The sequence below is a fragment of the Ranitomeya imitator genome, chromosome 5 (genome assembly GCF_032444005.1).
Source record: "Ranitomeya imitator isolate aRanImi1 chromosome 5, aRanImi1.pri, whole genome shotgun sequence".
Taxonomy (NCBI): domain Eukaryota; kingdom Metazoa; phylum Chordata; class Amphibia; order Anura; family Dendrobatidae; genus Ranitomeya; species Ranitomeya imitator.
The window spans coordinates 132831827-132854060 of NC_091286.1; the positions used below are offsets into that span (position 1 = coordinate 132831827).

At 43.4% G+C, this 22234-nt stretch overlaps 1 protein-coding gene across 2 annotated transcripts in view; it reads left to right on the forward strand.

Moving 5' to 3' along the window:
- The window catches only part of ADGB (androglobin), a 591174-nt gene that overhangs the window by 209653 nt on the left and 359287 nt on the right, over positions 1-22234 (forward strand). For both annotated transcript variants that reach the window (XM_069769164.1, XM_069769163.1), the window contains exons 12-13: positions 10504-10591; positions 11982-12120. In XM_069769164.1, coding sequence (XP_069625265.1) covers positions 10504-10591; positions 11982-12120 — 227 coding nt within the window. The remainder of the gene's footprint in view (positions 1-10503; positions 10592-11981; positions 12121-22234) is intronic.

Consider the following 22234-nt stretch of genomic DNA (forward strand, 5'->3'; position numbering starts at 1 on the left):
TGTGAGTAAGATGAAAAGACAAAACGTAGGGATGAAATAGATTCAGCAAAGTGGGGCCCGATATTCTAGGACAGAGCGAGGACAGTAAAGCGAACTTTGCAGTCTACAAAAAACCCTAAAGCAAAACCACGCAAAGGGGGCAAAAAAAACCCACCGTGCCGAACTAACGGCACGGCGGTACACCCTTTGCGTCTCAGAGCTTCCAGCAAAACAAAAGACAAGCTGGACAGAAAAAAAGCAACAAAAAAGCAAAAAGCACTTAGCTATACAGAGCAGCAGGTCACAGGAACAATCAGGAGAAGCTCAGATCCAACACTGAAACATTGACAAGGAGCAAGGATAGCAGCATCAGGCGGAGTTAAGTAATGAAGCAGTTAACGAGCTCACCAGAACACCTGAGGGAGGAAGCTCAGAAGCTGCAGTACCACTTGTGACCACAGGAGTGAATTCAGCCACAGAATTCACAACAGTACCCCCCCCTTGAGGAGGGGTCACCGAACCCTCACCAGAGCCCCCAGGCCGACCAGGATGAGCCGCATGAAAGGCACGAACAAGATCGGAAGCATGAACATCAGAGGCAAAAACCCAGGAATTATCTTCCTGAGCATAACCCTTCCATTTAACCAGATACTGGAGTTTCCGTCTAGAAACACGAGAATCCAAAATCTTCTCCACAATATACTCCAATTCCCCCTCCACCAAAACCGGGGCAGGAGGCTCAACAGATGGAACCATAGGTGCCACGTATCTCCGCAACAACGACCTATGGAATACATTATGTATGGAAAAGGAGTCTGGGAGGGTCAAACGAAAAGACACAGGATTGAGAACCTCAGAAATCCTATACGGACCAATAAAACGAGGTTTAAATTTAGGAGAGGAAACCTTCATAGGAATATGACGAGAAGATAACCAAACCAGATCCCCAACACGAAGTCGGGGACCCACACGGCGTCTGCGATTAGCGAAAAGTTGAGCTTTCTCCTGGGACAAGATCAAATTGTCCACTACCTGAGTCCAGATCTGCTGCAACCTATCCACCACAGAATCCACACCAGGACAGTCCGAAGACTCAACCTGTCCTGAAGAGAAACGAGGATGGAACCCAGAATTGCAAAAAAATGGAGAAACCAAGGTAGCCGAGCTGGCCCGATTATTAAGGGCGAACTCAGCCAACGGCAAAAAGGACACCCAATCATCCTGGTCTGCAGAAACAAAACATCTCAGATATGTTTCCAAGGTCTGATTGGTTCGTTCGGTCTGGCCATTAGTCTGAGGATGGAAAGCCGAGGAAAAGGATAGGTCAATGCCCATCCTACCACAAAAGGCTCGCCAAAACCTTGAAACAAACTGGGAACCTCTGTCAGAAACAATATTCTCAGGAATGCCATGCAACCGAACCACATGCTGAAAGAACAAAGGTACCAAATCAGAGGAGGAAGGCAATTTAGCCAAGGGCACCAGATGGACCATTTTAGAAAAGCGATCACAGACCACCCAAATGACTGACATCTTTTGAGAAACGGGAAGGTCAGAAATGAAATCCATAGAAATATGTGTCCAAGGCCTCTTTGGGACCGGCAAGGGCAAAAGCAACCCACTGGCACGAGAACAGCAGGGCTTAGCCCTAGCACAAATCCCACAGGACTGCACAAAAGTACGTACATCCCGTGACAGAGATGGCCACCAGAAGGATCTAGCCACTAACTCTCTGGTACCAAAGATTCCAGGATGACCAGCCAACACCGAACAATGAAGTTCAGAGATAAGTTTATTAGTCCACCTATCAGGGACGAACAGTTTCTCTGCTGGACAGCGATCAGGTTTATTCGCCTGAAATTTTTGCAGCACCCGCCGCAAATCAGGGGAGATGGCAGACACAATGACTCCTTCCTTGAGGATACCCGCTGGCTCAGATAAACCCGGAGAGTCGGGCACAAAACTCCTAGACAGAGCATCCGCCTTCACATTTTTAGAGCCCGGAAGGTACGAAATCACAAAGTCGAAGCGGGCAAAAAATAACAACCAACGGGCCTGTCTAGGATTCAAGCGCTTGGCAGACTCGAGATAAGTCAAGTTCTTATGATCAGTCAATACCACCACGCGATGCTTAGCTCCTTCAAGCCAATGACGCCACTCCTCGAATGCCCACTTCATGGCCAGCAACTCTCGATTGCCCACATCATAATTACGCTCAGCGGGCGAAAACTTCCTGGAAAAGAAAGCACATGGTTTCATCACTGAGCAATCAGAACCTCTCTGTGACAAAACCGCCCCTGCTCCAATCTCAGAAGCATCAACCTCGACCTGGAACGGAAGAGAAACATCTGGTTGACACAACACAGGGGCAGAAGAAAAACGACGCTTCAACTCTTGAAAAGCTTCCACAGCAGCAGAAGACCAATTGACCAAATCAGCACCCTTCTTGGTCAAATCGGTCAATGGTTTGGCAATGCTAGAAAAATTACAGATGAAGCGACGATAAAAATTAGCAAAGCCCAGGAACTTTTGCAGACTTTTCAGAGATGTCGGCTGAATCCAATCCTGGATGGCTTGGACCTTAACTGGATCCATCTCGATAGTAGAAGGGGTAAAGATGAACCCCAAAAATGAAACTTTCTGCACACCGAAGAGACACTTTGATCCCTTCACAAACAAAGAGTTAGCACGCAGGACCTGAAAAACCATTCTGACCTGCTTCACATGAGACTCCCAATCATCTGAGAAGATCAAAATGTCATCCAAGTAAACAATCAGGAATTTATCCAGATACTCACGGAAGATGTCATGCATAAAAGACTGAAACACAGATGGAGCATTGGCAAGTCCGAACGGCATCACTAGATACTCAAAATGACCCTCGGGCGTATTGAATGCAGTTTTCCATTCATCTCCTTGCCTGATTCTCACCAGATTATACGCACCACGAAGATCTATCTTAGTGAACCAACTAGCCCCCTTAATCCGAGCAAACAAGTCAGATAGCAATGGCAAGGGATACTGAAATTTAACAGTGATCTTATTAAGAAGGCGGTAATCAATACACGGTCTCAGCGAACCATCCTTCTTGGCTACAAAGAAGAACCCTGCTCCCAGTGGTGATGACGATGGGCGAATATGTCCCTTCTCCAGGGATTCCTTCACATAACTGCGCATAGCGGCGTGTTCGGGCACGGATAAATTAAATAATCGACCTTTAGGGAATTTACTACCAGGAATCAAATTGATAGCACAATCACAATCCCTATGCGGAGGTAGAGCATCGGACTTGGGCTCTTCAAATACATCCTGATAATCAGACAAGAACTCTGGGACCTCAGAAGGGGTGGATGACGAAATCGACAAAAATGGAACATCACCATGTACCCCCTGACAACCCCAGCTGGATACCGACATGGAATTCCAATCCAATACTGGATTATGGGTTTGTAGCCATGGCAACCCCAACACGACCACATCATGCAGATTATGCAACACCAGAAAGCGAATAACTTCCTGATGTGCAGGAGCCATGCACATGGTCAGCTGGGCCCAGTATTGAGGCTTATTCTTGGCCAAAGGTGTAGCATCAATTCCTCTCAATGGAATAGGACACCGCAAAGGCTCCAAGAAAAACCCACAACGTTTAGCATAATCCAAATCCATCAGATTCAGGGCAGCGCCCGAATCCACAAACGCCATGACAGAAAACGACGACAAAGAGCATATCAAGGTAATGGACAGAAGGAATTTGGACTGTACAGTACCAATGACGGCAGACCTAGCGGACCGCTTAGTGCGCTTAGGACAATCAGAAATAGCATGAGTGGAATCACCACAGTAGAAACACAGACCATTCAGACGTCTGTATTCCTGCCGTTCAACTCTAGTCATAGTCCTATCGCACTGCATAGGCTCAGGTTTAACCTCAGGCAGTACCGCCAAATGGTGCACAGATTTACGCTCGCGCAAGCGTCGACCGATCTGAATGGCCAAAGACAAAGACTCATTCAAACCAGCAGGCATAGGAAATCCCACCATGACATCCTTAAGAGCCTCAGAGAGACCCTTTCTGAACAAAGCTGCCAGCGCAGATTCATTCCACTGAGTGAGTACTGACCATTTCCTAAATTTCTGACAATATACTTCTATAACATCCTGACCCTGGCACAAAGCCAGCAAATTTTTCTCAGCCTGATCCACTGAATTAGGCTCATCGTACAGCAATCCGAGCGCCAGGAAAAACGCATCGACACTACTCAATGCAGGGTCTCCTGGCACAAGAGAAAATGCCCAGTCTTGAGGGTCGCCGCGCAAAAAAGAAATAATAATCAAAACCTGTTGAATAGGATTACCAGAAGAATGAGGTTTCAAGGCCAGAAATAGCTTACAATTATTTTTGAAACTTAGAAACTTAGTTCTATCTCCAAAAAACAAATCAGGAATAGGAATTCTTGGTTCTAACATAGATTTCTGATCAATAGTATCTTGAATTTTTTGTACATTTATAACGAGATTATCCATTGAAGAGCACAGACCCTGAATATCCATGTCCACACCTGTGTCCAGAATCACCCAAATGTCTAGGGGGGAAAAAAAAAGTGAACACAGAGCAGAAAAAAAAAAAAAAATGATGTCAGAACTTTTTCTTTCCCTCTATTGAGAATCATTAGTTAGGCTCCTTGTACTGTTATGTTTGCTAATGACAGGTGTTATGAAGGCAATCCAGAAACACAGTGTGCTTAGCGATCAGAGCGCACACAGTGATCTGACAAATACCCAAAAATACAAGAACGAGCTCTGAGACGTGGAAACTCTGTAGACTGCACACCTGATCCTATCCTAAACACAACTAAAAGCGGCTGTGGATTGCGCCTAACAACTACCTAGGCAACTCGGCACAGCCTAAGAAACTAGCTAGCCTGAAGATAGAAAAATAGGCCTGACTTGCCCCAGAGAAATTCCCCAAAGGAAAAGGCAGCCCCCCACATATAATGACTGTGAGTAAGATGAAAAGACAAAACGTAGGGATGAAATAGATTCAGCAAAGTGGGGCCCGATATTCTAGGACAGAGCGAGGACAGTAAAGCGAACTTTGCAGTCTACAAAAAACCCTAAAGCAAAACCACGCAAAGGGGGCAAAAAAAACCCACCGTGCCGAACTAACGGCACGGCGGTACACCCTTTGCGTCTCAGAGCTTCCAGCAAAACAAAAGACAAGCTGGACAGAAAAAAAGCAACAAAAAAGCAAAAAGCACTTAGCTATACAGAGCAGCAGGTCACAGGAACAATCAGGAGAAGCTCAGATCCAACACTGAAACATTGACAAGGAGCAAGGATAGCAGCATCAGGCGGAGTTAAGTAATGAAGCAGTTAACGAGCTCACCAGAACACCTGAGGGAGGAAGCTCAGAAGCTGCAGTACCACTTGTGACCACAGGAGTGAATTCAGCCACAGAATTCACAACAGGCAAAGCTCTGTGCCCTGTTAGACTTTCACAGAGGCACAGGCTAACCACCCAATGAGAGCAGTCAGTGGTCATGCATGCACACAAAACTCCTCGCCGGAGATGCCAGCATTCTAGGGGCTTATTTCAGCCGGGTCCCTGAACACACATAAACACAAACTCCTCGCCGGAGGTTCCAGCATTCTAGGGGCTTATTTCAGCCAGGTCCCTGAACACATGCAAACACATGACCATACTGGCGCAAAGCACATAACATATGAAGATACTAGCGCATGGCCGTGCGGCCATGCGAGCCTTAAATAGTTGCCTATCGGATCACATGTGATAAGTTCAATGTCATCTCTGGATTTCGGATCACATGTGATAAGTTCAATGTCATCTCTGGATTTCGGATCACATGTGATAAGTTCAATGTCATCTCTGGATTTCGGATCACATGTGATAAGTTCAATGTCATCTCTGGATGATGCGGGCCCCCCGACGAAGCTGAGGGCGAAACGCGCGTAGGGGCGCGTGTTGTGGACTATGGAGAAGGAAAAGGGTAAGGTGTGGATATGGGACTAGTCCTCCTATATTCTTATTAATGTGGGGTGGCTGAACTATAGGGTACTTACCCTTTATTTGATTAGGATGCTTGCACTCCATATAGCTGCTAGGGATACTGTTTAGCACTGGGCACTTTATTTTACCCCATTGGCAGTTACTGTTCTTGTGCCACCGAGCCTTTATATACTTCCCCTTTTGCTACATCCATGGTGCAACATGGTTTTTTTATTGCACCCATTCTCAATATTCTCATATTTCTGTCTTATGTTTATTGTTGTGATCATATAACTGGACTCTTTGTCTCTAACAAATTTTAATGTTGCTAGATGAGCATTAATAAATATTGAATTTTATATGTACTTTGTGAGTTGTTATACTTCATTTTTTTGGTTTGTGAGCCTTAAATAGTTGCAGCACGTTCACGACCTTTCAAAGAAGGACCAATGGAGTTGCTGCAGTACCTGAGCATGTGACCCTAGATCTCCACTGAGAGATCTTGCCCTGAGCATGCTCAGTGTGTGCAAAGCAGAACTTAGTCCTAGCACCTTCAGGACCTTCCAAGAAGGACCAATGGAAGTCGCTGCAGTACCTGAGCATGTGACCCTAGATCTCCACTGAGAGATCCTGCCCTGGGCATGCTCAGTGTGTGCAAAGTAGGACTTAGTCCCAGAAAAGCCTGCTCACCGCAGAACATTGCAGGGTAAAATAGCAGAGCCTGGAGAGGCAGTAGTAACCCTTTGCACAGTACCAGTCTCAGCGAGACGCTGGGAGCGGCGTCTCCGCTGAGCAGGCTCCACTGCAGCCGATGCAGAATGGGAGACCACAGCAGACACTGATCGAGATTCCCCCTGTGCAGCAGAGGAAACTCGACTCCTAACACATGGTAATGGCATTACTGTGATTGGCCGGCCTCATCGCTTAGTGTGGTCTTTTATAGGACCCGCCGACTTGATGCTTGGCACACTGTCCTCAGGAAGCAGTACAGATAGAGTTGTCATAGAAGAGAGAGGTTAGATTAATGTTCGCCCCCTACATATTATAAAGTTGCACCCTTTAGTGCCTTTAATTGGCACTAAAGTGTGTTTTTAACCTTTTTTAAACCTATTAAATAAATAAATAAGTTAAAAAATGAATTGGGGTCCCCCTATTTTTGATAACTAACCAAGGTAAAGTAGACAGCTGATATCACAACTCTGATGTCAGAATACTCGGAGCCAGGGACTCCTTCCCTGTCTCTAAAGCTAGGGGCACCCTAGCTGTATCTGCTTCCCAGATTACTTCTGATGGTGAAGACACCAAGACCACGCACCTTGGTGAACTCCTAAATAAGCTCTATATCTGTCCCCACCCCCCACTTCCAGGGAAGTGGGGAGGAATAGTGTATGTACATACACAAACCAGACTAACAAGGAAGGACATACAGGGATAAATGAAAATTCCAAACCTACAAATATACACTCACAGACAACAGAGGGAAACACTGAGGATAAAAGGAAGGAAAACCAAATAGGAGAGGATGAGGATTTTGCACACTTCTGAAACTTTAAGCAACAGTCACAGTGAAACACTCCAAATGCCTCTACCAACAACCGACACCTCCACTCCACACCAGGCAGTTTAAGACTAACACTGGCATCTCTGATCAGAGGAGAGTGGTCAACACTGAACAGCTGAGGCCATCAACACTGGAAAGCTTCCAGAAACTCTCAACTGAACAGTTTAACCTCTGGACTGCTAGCAGAAACCTGCACCATTTAATATGATGGTAGGGTGCTTCTAATTAGTGTAGGAGTGTGGGAAATCAGACCCTGCTGTCTTCTAGCACCTCTCTGTCATGGTAAACTCAAGACAGTACCCTCCCTTCTAAGACAGACGTCGGGAACCTTAGAATTGGGTCTATCAGGGTGTGTCATGTGAAAAGATCGGATCAACCTGGCCGCATGGACATCAGATGCTAGTACCCATATTCTCTCTTCAGGACCGTAACCCTTCCACTGTACCAGATACTGAAGAGACTGGCGAATCAATGATCTTAGCAATCTGAAATGACCAGAGGTGATGGTTCAGAGAACACAACGTATTTTTTTGAGTAGAGACAGGTGAAACAATTATGAATCCTAAATGTAGGTGGCATTTCAATGCTTGATGACGGCCACAATCTTAGGACTGATGAACCTGGGACCCAGTTTCCAAGAAGGGACCTTCAAATTAATGTTCCTTGATGACAACTGCACCAAATCACCAACACACCAGTACGGACCCACCAAACGTCTTTGATCAGCCACACTCTTGTATTTAGATCCCATCTCCCTCAAATTATTAAGAACCCCTTGCCACACAGAATTAATAGATGATAAAAACCGTTCTTTTTCAGGTATTCCTGAATAATGATTTCTATTAACGTCTTAACGACTGCGCATTAAAACGGCGGCTGTTAAGGGGCCTTCTTCCCTCATTCCTGTTTTAAAACAGCAATCGGGAATACGCCTATAGTATCCCCCAGTATCGGAAGATCTCAGGAGTTTCAGCTACCGCAGGTAACTGAGACCCTGGAGAACATGATCATGCAGTCCCCAATCACATGATCACCATTTTTCAATGAATAACTGCGATCACGTGAAAAACATGTGTCAGCTATTAAAAACATCTTTATGTTACATGATATGCATAATAAGGTCCCCAAGCCCTTCACTGGTTTCTCCACCATCCCTGGGTCCCTCCAACTCCATCCATTACCCTCCACCTCCCCTTTCTGAAAAAAATGGTGGTGCATGCTCAGTGTGCTCTCCAAGATCTGCTGGCCAACACCTGACAACAGCAGGGATATTTCCTAGGGTTGGACTTACAGTTAGGGTTGGGCTAGGGTTAGGGTTGCGCTAGGGTTATGGTTGGGTTAGGGTTGGGCTAGTGTTAGAGTTCGGTTGGGGTTGGGCTAGGGTTAGCAATGGGGTTAGGATTTTTCAAAAGTTAAAAAAAGTTGACGATGTTGCAACTAGTGTTGAGCACAAGTACTTGCTATTCAAGTTTGCATCGGGGTCGCTCTATCACCTGCGATGTTTGGTGCATACCAGATCACCCAAATGCAAAATCGAGTAGTGAGCACTTGCACTCAACACTAATGACAACATATTGGATATGACGACCTAATGTTATCAAATTCTGTGTGGTAACTTTGGGTTAAAAAAAACTCACAAATCCTCACTATACCACATCAGAGGCTCTCCAAACGCAACATGATGTATGCTATCGAAACCAGTCATTTTTTGCGTTCAAAAAGTCAAAAAAGCTAAACACAGTGTTGATACTGAGCATCTGGTTTAGTACTGTGGCCGAAATGCAGGAGGCTTCTTTCCTGCACTTTGGTCGTTGTAATTCAAACCAATAATGTCACAATTATATTACTGGTTTACAACTTGACATGCTTGACTTGTTAGTCTACGCAAGTGAAAACGTTTACCCCTTGGATCCCGGTCAAACGCCCCTTGCCCAGCCAAATGAGATCTCACACTTTGCACTGAGGAGGTGCAGTACCCCGAATCACAGTGTCTGAAAATTGAGATTTTGGTTGTGGCTTTTACCCTAAGTCATGTGGAAAGGCTTGTTAGAGGGTCGATATTGACTTTTAGTATTTCTACTTCCAATAGGTGGCACTAGAGTTCTAGTCCTCTTCATCTCTGAAGAGACAATTTGGTTTACAACTGTGGCATGGCATAGAGGAGCATGATAGGTTGACATGATGATTTGCCCAAGTGCATCTAGCAAGGCAGAATATTCCTCAGACATCCCTTAGTAACTTTATTGGCATCCAAGGTGTATGTATTTCTATACATGGCGCTCATACTAAATAGTAAGCCAAAATATTTAGAAATTTCTTGTTTTCTTCATTTTGTCATCTCTTTTATTAATTCCATTACTTTTCCTCCTTTTTTTGTTGCAATTTCAATGTTGGGGATAGACAGACAGCTAGATAGATCGACAGATACACAGATAGATAGATAGATAGATAGATAGATAGATAGATAGATAGATTAATAGATAGATAGAGATAGATAGATACGTGAACGATAGATATGAGATAGATAGACATTAGATGGATACATAGATATATATGAGATATTAGATAGAGAGATGTGAGATAGTTATGAGATAGATAGATAGATAGATAGATGTGAGATAGATAGTTATGAGATAGATAGATATGAGATATATAGAAAATAGATAGATGATAGATAATAGATAGAGAGATAGATATGGGAACAATAGATATGAGATAGATAGATTTGATATTCATCTATATGAGATAGATAGATAGATAGATAGATAGATAGATAGATAGATAGATAGATAGATAGATAGATAGATAGATTTAGATAGGTTTATCGCTTTTACAATATGTCATTCTGAAAAGAGTATTTTTGTTGTGGGCATTCTTACTCCTGAAAGGGTAAACGTAAACTATAAAGCGATTTAAATATCACCAAATTCTATTTGTAAATTATTTTCAATCACAGAACCTGTTGAGAAGAAAGCTGAGTTTGTTGAGATCACCACACCATTTCTTAACTTTCGAATGAATCCACTCTCTGTACAGTCCGAAGGGTACGTGCAAAACTTTGTCTTCTTGTCACACTGTGAAAACCTAAACTCTATGACATGATTTCTCTCCTTCTACATGTTATTACGCATATGCAGTGTTCTAAAAATATGTTTTCCCATGTCGTATCCTTTTATATAAACTAACTGTACATGTAGTAAGGCCAACAAATCACATTATTATTCTTTTGAGAAAGTTTATTTAAGAAATGTGAGATTCAGCATGTCAGTCTATTTGGGGAAACTTTGTAATATTTTTTGAACTGTATTTCTGTTATGCTGTAATGTCTATTGTCTGTACAAGTCCCCTCTATAATTTGTAAAGCGCTGCGGAATATGTTGGCGCTATATAAATAAAAATTATTATTATTATTGAATGGTGCACTAAATTACGGTACATAATATACTTAAAGCGTAACCATCGTCCTAATTTTTATTTCATAAATTAAAAGTTCATGTGAAAAATAAGAAACTTTGTAATTTTTCATATTAGAAAAATTTGCTTCTTTCGCTGCCAAAATGTAGATGGGATGAAAGAGGCGCTAGAGACAGAGCTCTTCCCTCCTCCTCTTCCTCCTATCTACATAGAATCTCCTCAGTAGCCGCTGCCATCTCCTATCTCAGTAATGGGAGATTCTGTCTTATATATAGATTATACATCAGAATTGAGAATTTTGTTAATGACTGATCAATTTTGGCAGAGAAAGAAGCAGATTTCTGGGATAAGATATATTACAAAGTTGCTTATTTTCATGTGGACTATCGAATTTGGAAATAAAAATTAATGCTTTAAGTTTAATGAAAATCAACTTGATATTGAAGCTGTCTGTCACCTTCAAAATAGACATAACTTATGTCCATACAAATTCACTATTTCCCTCCAAAATGCAGAGTTTTGCTCCATTATTGCAGCCATGTATATTTTATTGCATCGCTTAGTGGGTCCGACCTCTGGGACCCCACCGACCTCACAGTTTTCCCTGAACAGCAGCACTCTCACAGCTGACCTCATTCGCTTTAATGGAGCTACACTAAAGCGAGATAAATGGGAATGTGCAGGTGAAAAGCTGGGAAGGCCCCCCCCCGGCCCCTTCTTTGTCAGGATCAGGGGGATCTCAGAGATCAAGCACCCAGTGGTCAGTACGTTTTTATTTATTTTTATCACTTTTATAGTACTATTAATTCCACAGAGCTTTACAGAAATCGTCATCATTGTCCCCATCGGTACTCACCATCTAGATTCCCTATCAGTATGTCTCTGGATTTCATATACTAGCCATATGCCATCGCTTAATGAAATGTGAAAATTCCTTTTCATCTCCTGGATGTGTGTATGAGTTTCATTTCCTTACTATAAACCTCATATCTGTTTTTTCCATTGTATTTCATGATTTAGACAAATCGTAAGTACAACCTTAAGAAGTAGTTCTCTCGTGACATCAAGCTTAGCATCTGTTGATGAAGCAGAAGAGATGACCCAGAAAAATAACACAGACATAGAACATGTTGGAATAAATGCTACAAGTGAAACTCGGGTAATAATAATTTTCCTAAAATAAATATTTAGAATTTTTAATCAAGACATGTGCAAATCACTGCAAAAAATGTGAAAAAAAATGTGATTGTATATAAAGCTCTGTCAAAAATTAAGAGACCACCACATCAAATCCCAGATCCCAATCCCCAGACCTGAACCCTATTGAAAACCTCTGGAATGTAATCAAGAGGATGATGGATAGTCACAAGCCATCAAACAAAGAAGAACTGCTTACATTTTTGTGCCAGAAGCAGTGTGAAAGACTGGTGGAAAGCATGCCAAGACGCATGAAAGCTGTGATTAAATATCATGGTTAGTCCACAAAATATTGATTTCTGAACTGTTCCTGAGTTAAAACATTAGTATTGCTGTTTCTAAATATTATGAACTTGTTTTCTTTGCATTATTTGAGGTCTGAAAGCACTGGGTTTTTCTTATTTTGACCATTTATCCTTTTCAGAAAAAAAATACAAAATGTATTTCTTGGAAATTCGGATACATGTCAGAAGTTTATTGAATAAATGAACAATTTACATTTTACTCAAAAATCTATAATATAACGCTGGGAGCGTCACTCTGTCCGAAGCCTTTATAGACTGCGCAGGCGCGACGCTCCTAGCGTTACATTATAGAGTGTCAGGAAAAAAAAAATGGCGCCTGAAGGCGCGGACTGCCGGTAGCAGGGGGTCGGGAGCAGGGGGACACCGTGCACATATTTGCGCCCTGATTATGCTGTGGCACTTCATGCCACAGCAATTTGTTACTTACGCCATTCCTTTCCGCCCATTTTCTTCATCCTCCTGCTGCCGGAATCGGCGCCTGCGCAGTCCGCGCTTTCCGGCGCCATTTCCTTGAAGACACACTGCAGGTGTGTCTTCAAGAAAATGGCGCCGGAAAGAGCGGACTGCGCAGGCGCCGATTTTGGCAGCAGGAGGACGAAGAAAATGGGCGGAAAGGAATGGCGTAAGTAACAAATTGCTGTGGCATGAAGCTGTGGCACTTCATGCCACAGCAATTTGTTACTTACGCCACCTGATTCCTTTGTCCTGCTGCCGAAATCGGCGCCTGCGCACTGCAGTGTGTCTTCCAGAAAATGGCGCCGGAAAGCGCGGACTGCGCAGGCGCCGATTCTGCCAGCAGGAGGACCAAGAAAATGGCAGCGGAAAGGAATCAGGTGGCGCAAGTAACAAATTGCTGTAGCATGAGGCTGTGGCACTTCATGCCACAGCTATTTGTTACTTACGCCACCTGATACGGGACATATACTATGGAGCATCTTATGGAGCAGCGTATGGGGCATATGGATGGGAGCAGCAAATTAAAGAATGGTGGCACAGGATGGGAGCAGCACATGACAGAACGGGGGCGCAGGATGGGAGCAGCACATGACAGAACGGGGGCGCAGGATGGGAGCAGCACATGACAGGATGGGGGCGCAGGATGGGAGCAGTACATGACAGGATGGGGGCGCAGGATGAGAGCAGCAAATGACAGAATGGAGGCGCAGGATGGGAGCAGCACATGACAGAACGGGAGCGCAGAATGGGAGCAGCAAATGACAGAATGGAGGCGCAGGATGGGAGCAGCACATGACAGAACGGGGGCGCAGGACGGGAACAGCAGATGACAGAATGGAGGCGCAGGATGGAGCAGCACATGTCAGAATGGGGGAGCAGGATGGGTGCAGCACATGACAGGATGGGGGCGCAGGATGGAGCAGCACATGTCAGAATGGGGGAGCAGGATGGGTGCAGCACATGACAGGATGGGGGCGCAGGATGGAGCAGCACATGACAGGATGGGGATGCAGGATGGAGCAGCACATACCAGGATGGAGACCATATACCAATATAAATGCTCGCCACCCGGGCGTAGAACGGGTTCAATAGCTAGTATACCTATAAAGAGAAAAATCAGACAAAGTGAACATTTTGCAGTGGTCTCTTAATTTTTGCCAGAGCTGTATATACAGTATATACGCACATACTACTGTATAATATAGTTTTCTAGGATTTCTAGGATTAGAGAAAGGGTCTTTTTTCAGAACCAGTGCCACTTGTTCATAGCCTGTGTCCGGCATTGCTGGTCATTTAAAAGCACTATTACAGAGGCAATGGTATTGATAGAAAGCAGATCCATTATATATTTCTTATCATCTTTATAGTGTAACTTCATGCTTTTTATTGACTCTTGCTTTGTTAACAGGACAAATGACTCTCCAGGTTTGGAAAGCACTTGTCTGTAAAACGATTGTATATCACATGTACATATAAGACTAACTATGTATTTGTCATCACTTCTTTGTTTGTTTTGCTACTAATTATTACTAATTATTACTTTATTTCTGTTTTGACCACGTGTATAAGTCTTTCCAGAGGGGAGACGAGACAAATCCAATGAAGTTACTGTAATTATTTTGGAGGGCTCAATAATGTGTTGAGGCCCCTCCTCCTGATCGGAAGACATAAACGATCTGTAGAGTGCACCTGCCTTGAGGTTCTTATCAGCTGGCCGGAAATGGAGAGTAAATTTGAAGCTGTCGAAGAACAGAGACCAAATGGCCTGTCGTGATTAAGCAATTGTGCGAATTGCAGATAGGCTAGATTCTTGTGGCCAGTTTAGATAACCACTGGATGCATAGCCCCTTTTTGATTGCTAGCAGTTCTCGATTGGCAATCGAGTAATTACATTCTGCAGCAGAGAAGATCTTGGAAAATAAGTCGGAGGTCACCATGCGGCTGAGCGAAGACTCCGGCCCCTTAGGATGAAGCATCCACCTCCAGAAAGAACTTCTTTTTCTTGATTCTCCTGTTTTTTGCTCATGTTTAGTTGTATTTGTCTATATTTGCCCCCTTTTCACATGTAAAGCGCCATGGAATAAATGGCACTATAAAAATGTACAATAATAATAATAATTGTCCGGACAATGCAGCACAGGAGCTGAGGAGAAATCCTGTTTTAATGAAACAAAGGCACGTTCAGCCTCCGGAGTCCATTTATTAGGATTGGCTCCCTTGCAGGTCAGGGCAGAAATAGGAGCAGTTCGGTAGGAGAAATGGGGGATGAACTGCCTGTTGTAATTCACGAATCTGAGAAATTGCTGAATAGCTTTCATATCGTCTGGATGAGGCCACTTCAGGAAGGTGAAGACTTTCTTGGGATCTATTTTCAGTCCAGTCTCTGAGATAATGTATCCAAGAAACTGAAGAGCAGTCTGCTCATAGATGCACTACTCATATTTGGGATACAGACGGTTTTTCCTTACTCTCTGAAGAACATGGCTAACATCTCTTCGATGTGAAGACAGATCGGAAGGGAACACCAAGATATCATCCAAATACAGTACTATACATGAGTAGATGAGATCCCAGAAGATGTCGTTCACCAGTTTTTAAAAGACTGTAGTTGCATTACAGAGTTTGGCACAACACGATACTCGTAGTGACCATCACAGGTATTAAAGCCCATTTTCCAGCTCCCTCGTGAATTCGGATAAGGTTGTACGCCCCCGAAAGTTGAATTTCATGAAGACTCTGGAACCTTTAAGATGATCAAACAGCTCGGAGATGAGAGGCATAGAATATGTATTTTTTTATCGTTATTTTAGTCTCCTATAGTCGATACAGGGTCGAAGGGAACCGTCCTTCTTTTTTACAAAGAAGGATCCTGCTACAGCCGGGGAGGAAGATATCTGGATAAATCCCATATCAAGATTCTCTTTAATATATTTGGACATGTGTCGGGTCTCAGCCTATGACATGGGGTAGATTCGACTTTGTGGAGGGGATGCGCCTTGAAGAAGATCGATAGGATAGTCATACAGCCTATGAGGTTGTAGTGCCTCGGCTTACTTCTTGTCAAAGACGTCGGCGTACGTCCAATATGGTGCGACGAATGGGAACAAGGCAATTTTCATGCCATTCTGGTCCCCAACAGAGTACTTCTCGGAATTTCCAGTCCAAGACAGATTGGTGTCTCTGCAGCCATGGCAGACCTAGTTGCAGATGGTGAAACTGACCCGTCAGCACATTGAAAAAGGTATCTTCTCCGAGTGTAGCATTTCTACCCGAAGTTCCACGGGCTCTGTAACAATCAGGATGGTTTCGGAAAGAGGCTTCCCATCCACTGATGAAACCACCACCGGATCATGGAAATGTTGGATTGGGTTTTCACACCACTCCTCAATGACATGTTGGATGAGACTGCCTGTGGAACCGGAGTCCAGTTAGGCTGACTCAACAAAATGGATGCTGCCACAGGAGACAGATACTGTCATAGTCAGTCAGTCAGTCATAGAGAAGTGAATCTTGCCCAGGGTAGTCTCTCCAAAAGACCCTAGGCTCTAGTGTTTCCCAGCTTGTCGAGGCAGGATCGGATAAGGTGTTCTGCACTACCATAATAGAAGCATGCCCCTTTCTGCATGATAACCAACTGATGATGCTTAGCCATCTTCACCTGGTCAATCTGCATAAACTCAAGGAGAGGTGCTGAAGCCGAGGCTTGCTGAGAGATCAGTCTTTGGAAGGTTGGAGCTCGACTCACAGATCTCCTTTTGCAGGTCACCTCTTTGGAGCGCTCCTGAAACCTGATGTCTATCCGGATAGCCAGGGACACCAGGGCATCCAATGAGGTAGGTATATCATGAGCGACCAGCATGTCCTTTATTTGCTCAGAAAGGCCCACCTAGAAGGTAGCCACGAGAGCCTCACTATTCAAGGCGAGTTTGGAAGACAGGGTGCGAAAACAAAAAGCGTACTGGCCCACTGTTAGGTTACCCTGGCGCAGTCTGAGTAGAGAAGATGCTGCGAAGGAAGCACGGCCGGGCTCATCGAATATCTTACTGAAGGCCTCTAGAAAGGACTGTAGGTTCAACACAAGAGGATCCCCTCTCTCCCATAGGGGATTGAGCCATGCCAGAGCCTCACCATTGAGATGAAATATGAAGAAAGCCACTTTGGCTCAATCTGAGACAAACTGATGAACCAAGAGTTCAAAGTGCAGCTTGCACTGATTGATGAACCCCCGACATAAGTCAGGTTCCCCGTCATAGCGTGGAGAATCAGACAGATGGTGTCCGAGTCCAGGAACATAGCTCACAGGCTGAAGGGTCTTGGCCGGGCTTATCATCATATCAAGGTGGTTGGTCACAGTTCGCAGATAAGAATGTATTTTATCCTGCTTTTCTTTTTGGCGGGAGACCTCCTGGTACAGGTCTGAGATAGAGGAGGCATGGAAGCCAGCGTATTCTATGGCCTGAATAAACTGTAACAGGAGTGGTGGAACCACTGTGTTGCGGTCTGAAGAGAGCCTGGAGTGGCATGACTAGGTGAGCACCTGACTTTTCACTAGAGCCCCTGATGGTGGGCTACGCTTGGCTTCCAATGAACACCAGGTACTACTTCAGGACAGACTTCGCACGCATAGCGCCTGACCCCCAGGTGACTGGAAGCTGGAACGGCTCAGTAGGAGGGTACAGCTCATACAGGCAAGAACATAGGGACCATGGATGCTGATGGGTATGGCTGGTATACAGTAAGGTACTGGCAAGTTCGAGTTAGTATGGCTGGTATACAGATGAGCACTATTGGCAGGTGCGGAGTGGACCTGCTGATATACAGTTGGGCACTGGCAGCTGCAGAATGGACTGGCTGGAATACAGATGAGCCGTGGCAGGGGCCTAGTGGACCGGCTGGTATACAGATGAGCACTGGCAGGAACAGAGTCGACCAGCTGATATACAGTTGGGCACTGGAAGGTGCAGGCTGATACAGCTGAAATACAGATAGGCAAGCAAGTACGGGCAGACAGGTACTGGAAAAGTAGACTGACTGGCTGGTACTGGGGAACATGACAACTAGCAAGCATGCTAAAGGCAGACTAACACGTTGCTCAGGCACCTCCATGTTGGAGGTGACTTAAATAGTAAGTGTCCCCAGCTATTGGCTGGGGACAATCTAGGCATGATCCCTTGAAGAGTGAGTTAGCGAATCTTAAGCACAGTGCCCGGGAATTTGTGTGCCATGCACGTATCCTGGGTAGCCACCACCAAACAAGCAGGTAGTGCAGTGAGTGAGCCGATGTCCCTGCAGGGGAAGAGAGTCAACGTGCGGGGATGCCAGCAGTACACAGAGACACTCCCCAGGTTGTGTATTTCTCATATTGTAAGGTTACATGGGATACCACTTAATCTGATAGGGGAGTGCAATTTGTCTCTAAATTCTGGAGAGTTTTTTGTAGTAAGCTTGGGATTAGCTTGTCATTTTCAGCTGCCTATTAACCTGAAGCCAGTGGTCAGACTGAAAGGACAAATCAATCTGTGGAACAAAATTTAAGGTGCTTTGTGGCAGCTCGACAAGAGGACTGGTCTTCGTTTTTATCTCTTGGAGTTTGCTTTTAACAGTCAAATAAATCAATCTACTGGCACCTCACCATTCTTCTACAATTATGGTTTTCATCCCCATTTTGCTGAATTTTTTTGTAGGATTAGTTATGAATATCCTAGGGTGGGTGTCGCCATACAGAGATTTCGGGATGTTTGGAGGGAGGTTTCAAAAAATATTGGGACTGCTCAAAAGGTCGATAGAGGATGTTCGGTGGGTCCTGTGTTTTAGGATTGGTTGTGTAGTCTGAAGTTGAATCCAATGTTTATTGGTCCATATGAAATCTTAGAGATGGTCAATCCGATGGCATTCATATTACAGCTTTCTCCATCCCTTTGCATTACTAATGTTTTCCATAAATCCCTATTAAAGGAGTTTGTCCCTTCGGCCTTGTCTCCCTCATCTCTTCCTCCTCCAGTTTCCGTCTGCAGTGGCTTGGAGTATGAGGTTCAGAGGATTTTGAATACTCATAGGGTTCGTCATTCCCCCAATTCCTAATTCACTGAAGGGGATACGGAGCAGAAGAGAGATTCTGGGTCCCAGCTCGAGATGTGAAGTCTAAGTAGTTAGGACCTTTCATGTAAAGTTTCCTGGGAAATCTGGGGATATGGTGGCTCCCATAGAAGAGGAGGTTCCATCTCTGTGTGTCTGGGATGCAATTACTAACATCTCAACCATCCAATCTGTTACAAGGGCGTGCTGAAGCTGTCAGTACTTTGATTGATAGCTCAGTCGTCCAGTCTGGTGCAGGGGTGTGCTGAACTTTTGGTATGGTGAGTGGGAGGCGCTGGCTGTCTCCAGATGTGATTGCCAGGGTACTTAACTGGGATGTTTCTCCTAGACCTCTGACAGACGTGCATTGAGCTACTGTGTGGTTTGTTCTGTCTGTGCCTTGCATTCTGTTTGTTGATCTTTCTTTGCCTTACCTTGCACCTCGCTCTGACCATCTCTCTTTTTAATCCCATCTGCTCTGATCCGTGATCTCCTGCTATTCTGACCTCGGATCGTTATCTGACTATGCCTTTGTGTCTTCCTTCTGTTTATGACGTACCCTCCTGGCCTCTGACCTTGGACTCCTTGACTGTCCCTTCTAATGGCTTGTCTGTGAGAGGTGACTCATCGTTACATCTACCAGCTCAATGCTAACCATAACTGATTGGCAGTTTTCTGTTTACCTGTGCATAGGCAGAAAGCTGCAAATCAGTAGTATTGGCATGGTTATGCAGAGCTCATGTGAATTTTTAAAAACTACAAGAAGCAGCCCAGTAAGTGACATATTATTGGAATCAGGGTCCCTGTCTCTACATTATGCTGCTCTCAGATTAGGTGTAAAAAACTGCTAACAGATTCCCTTTAACAGCAACGTAAAGTTTTTATTTTTCACAGGAGATTAATTAGCGTTAAGTGCAGTTATAAAAAAAATGTAATACGAATTCTAAACTGCAGTATGTAGAACAGAAAGCTACCAGTCATATCAAATAATATGCAGGTCTCCTCTAATTCTGTATACGTCACTTATATCCTAGGAATAATGTGCCCAGACAACCATCTCTTATCCTTAATGCTATTCAGACATTCATCATTTCTATTCTGCAACAGACACTACAACCTTGAGCTGTCATTGAGTCAGAATATGTTACTTGCAAGACAGCTCTGTGTTTCCCTACATGAAGAGGATATACCGTATATTTTTTTTATGTTTTTTAAAATGGAAATTTGTAGTTTGAATCTTAGTGCCTTGTCGAATTAGAGATGACTCATGTGCTGCTTGAATTTTATGACTCCTATGTGGTGACACTCTGTTTTGTAAGTGACAAGCTGCGCTTGCTACTTCATTGTGTCACATATTAATTTAACATGAGAGCTAAAGACGGTATCCCCAAATTGTTCTTTTCCTTTACATCACTGAAGGCTAGATTAATTTGATAATTAATGAAAAAATAACTTAGATTTTATTAAATGCTCACAGGCAAGCTGGAAGGGAGAATTTTTTGCTTCCACTGAGTTTCATTAAATTAATTGCATTGCTGAAATGATATAGGAATTAATGTTATAAAATTAAATATGAATGCATAAATTATAATCATTGGTTTAATAAAGAATGAGTAAATAACAAAATACACATTAACAATGTATTTTTCTAACAATAAATGCTTGTAAGACATTGTGAAAACTATTCTATGTGTGTGTTTCTAGCATGAGATGCTTCCTTTCGAACAGAGGTCTCAAACTAAAATGGGTCCAAAAGAAAGGTAAAAGGCGAGGAATTATGGAAATCACAGGATAGATGGATAGATACAGAGACAATAAATTAGAATATCATTACAAATTTAATTTATTTTAGTTCTTCAATACAAAAAGTGAAACTCATATATTATATAATCATTACAAATAGAGTGATCTATTTCATGTGTTTATTTCTGTTAATGTTGATGATTGTGGCTTACAGCCAGTAAAAACCCAAAAGTCATTATCTCAGTAAATTAGAATACTTTATAACATCAGCTTGAAAAATGACTTTAAAATCCGAAATGTATGTTCAGTAAATGCACTCAATACTTGGTCGGGACTCCTTTTGCATCAATTACTGCATCAATGCGGCGTAGCATGGAGGCGATCGGCCTGCTGGGATGTTATGGAAGCCCAGGTTGCTTTGATAGCAGCCGTCAGCTCATTTGCATTGTTGGGTCTGGTGTCTCTCATCTTCCTCTTGACAATACCCCATAGGTTCTCTATGGGGTTAAGTTCAGGCGAGTTTGCTGGCCAGTCAAGCACAGTGATACTGATCGCCTCCATGCCACGCCGCATTGATGCAGTAATTGATGAAAAAGGAGCCCCGACCAAGTATTGGGTGCATTTACTGAACATATATTTCAGTAGGCCAACATTTCGGATTTTAAAATAATTTTTCAAGCTGGTGTTATAAAGTATTCTAATTTTCTGAGATAATGACTTTTGGGTTTTCATTGGCTGTAAGCCATAATCATCAACATTAACAGAAATAAACACTTGAAATAGATCTCTCTGTTTGTAATGACTCTATATAATATTCAAGTTTCACTTTTTCTATTGAAGAACTGAAATAAATTAACTTTTTGCTTTTCTAATTTAGTGAGAGGCACTTGAAATTCTTCTCTTTTTGCCAATAAATCCAGGGCCTATTTCACTGAAAGTCAACTAGAATCTTGTTTGTGGGAGGAGGGATCTCAGGAAAATAACCATGCAAATACACAAATAGTAGGGTGTAGAATTCAGGACACTAAGGCTAAGTTCACACGTTGCGTTTTTGTTGCGTTTTTTATTGCAAATTTTAAGCTGCGTTTTACAGTACTAGCAAAGTCTATACAGTATCAGAAATCTCATGCACACACATTGTTTTTTTCCTGACTGTTTTGGAAAGCTGCTGAGTTTTTGCAAACTGCAGTATGTTGCTTCTTTCATCATTTATTCAGCGTTTTTGCAGCTTTTTTCACCCATGGAAAGTAATGAGTAGGCGCAAAAATGCAACAAAAAACACAGGTATCAGGCTTTGCTGTGTTTTTGAGGCAAAAACCTGAAGGAAGTTGTTTCATGATTTTTTGAAGCACTAAAGTTTATCAGCATGCACAAGAGACAACGAAAACACAGCAAATATGGAGCAAAACCTGCATTTTGTAAGTAGCTTCTTTACTGCCAAGAGGGCAGGTTTTGCCTACGGAAAAAAAGCAGCAAGAATGCAACATATGAACATAG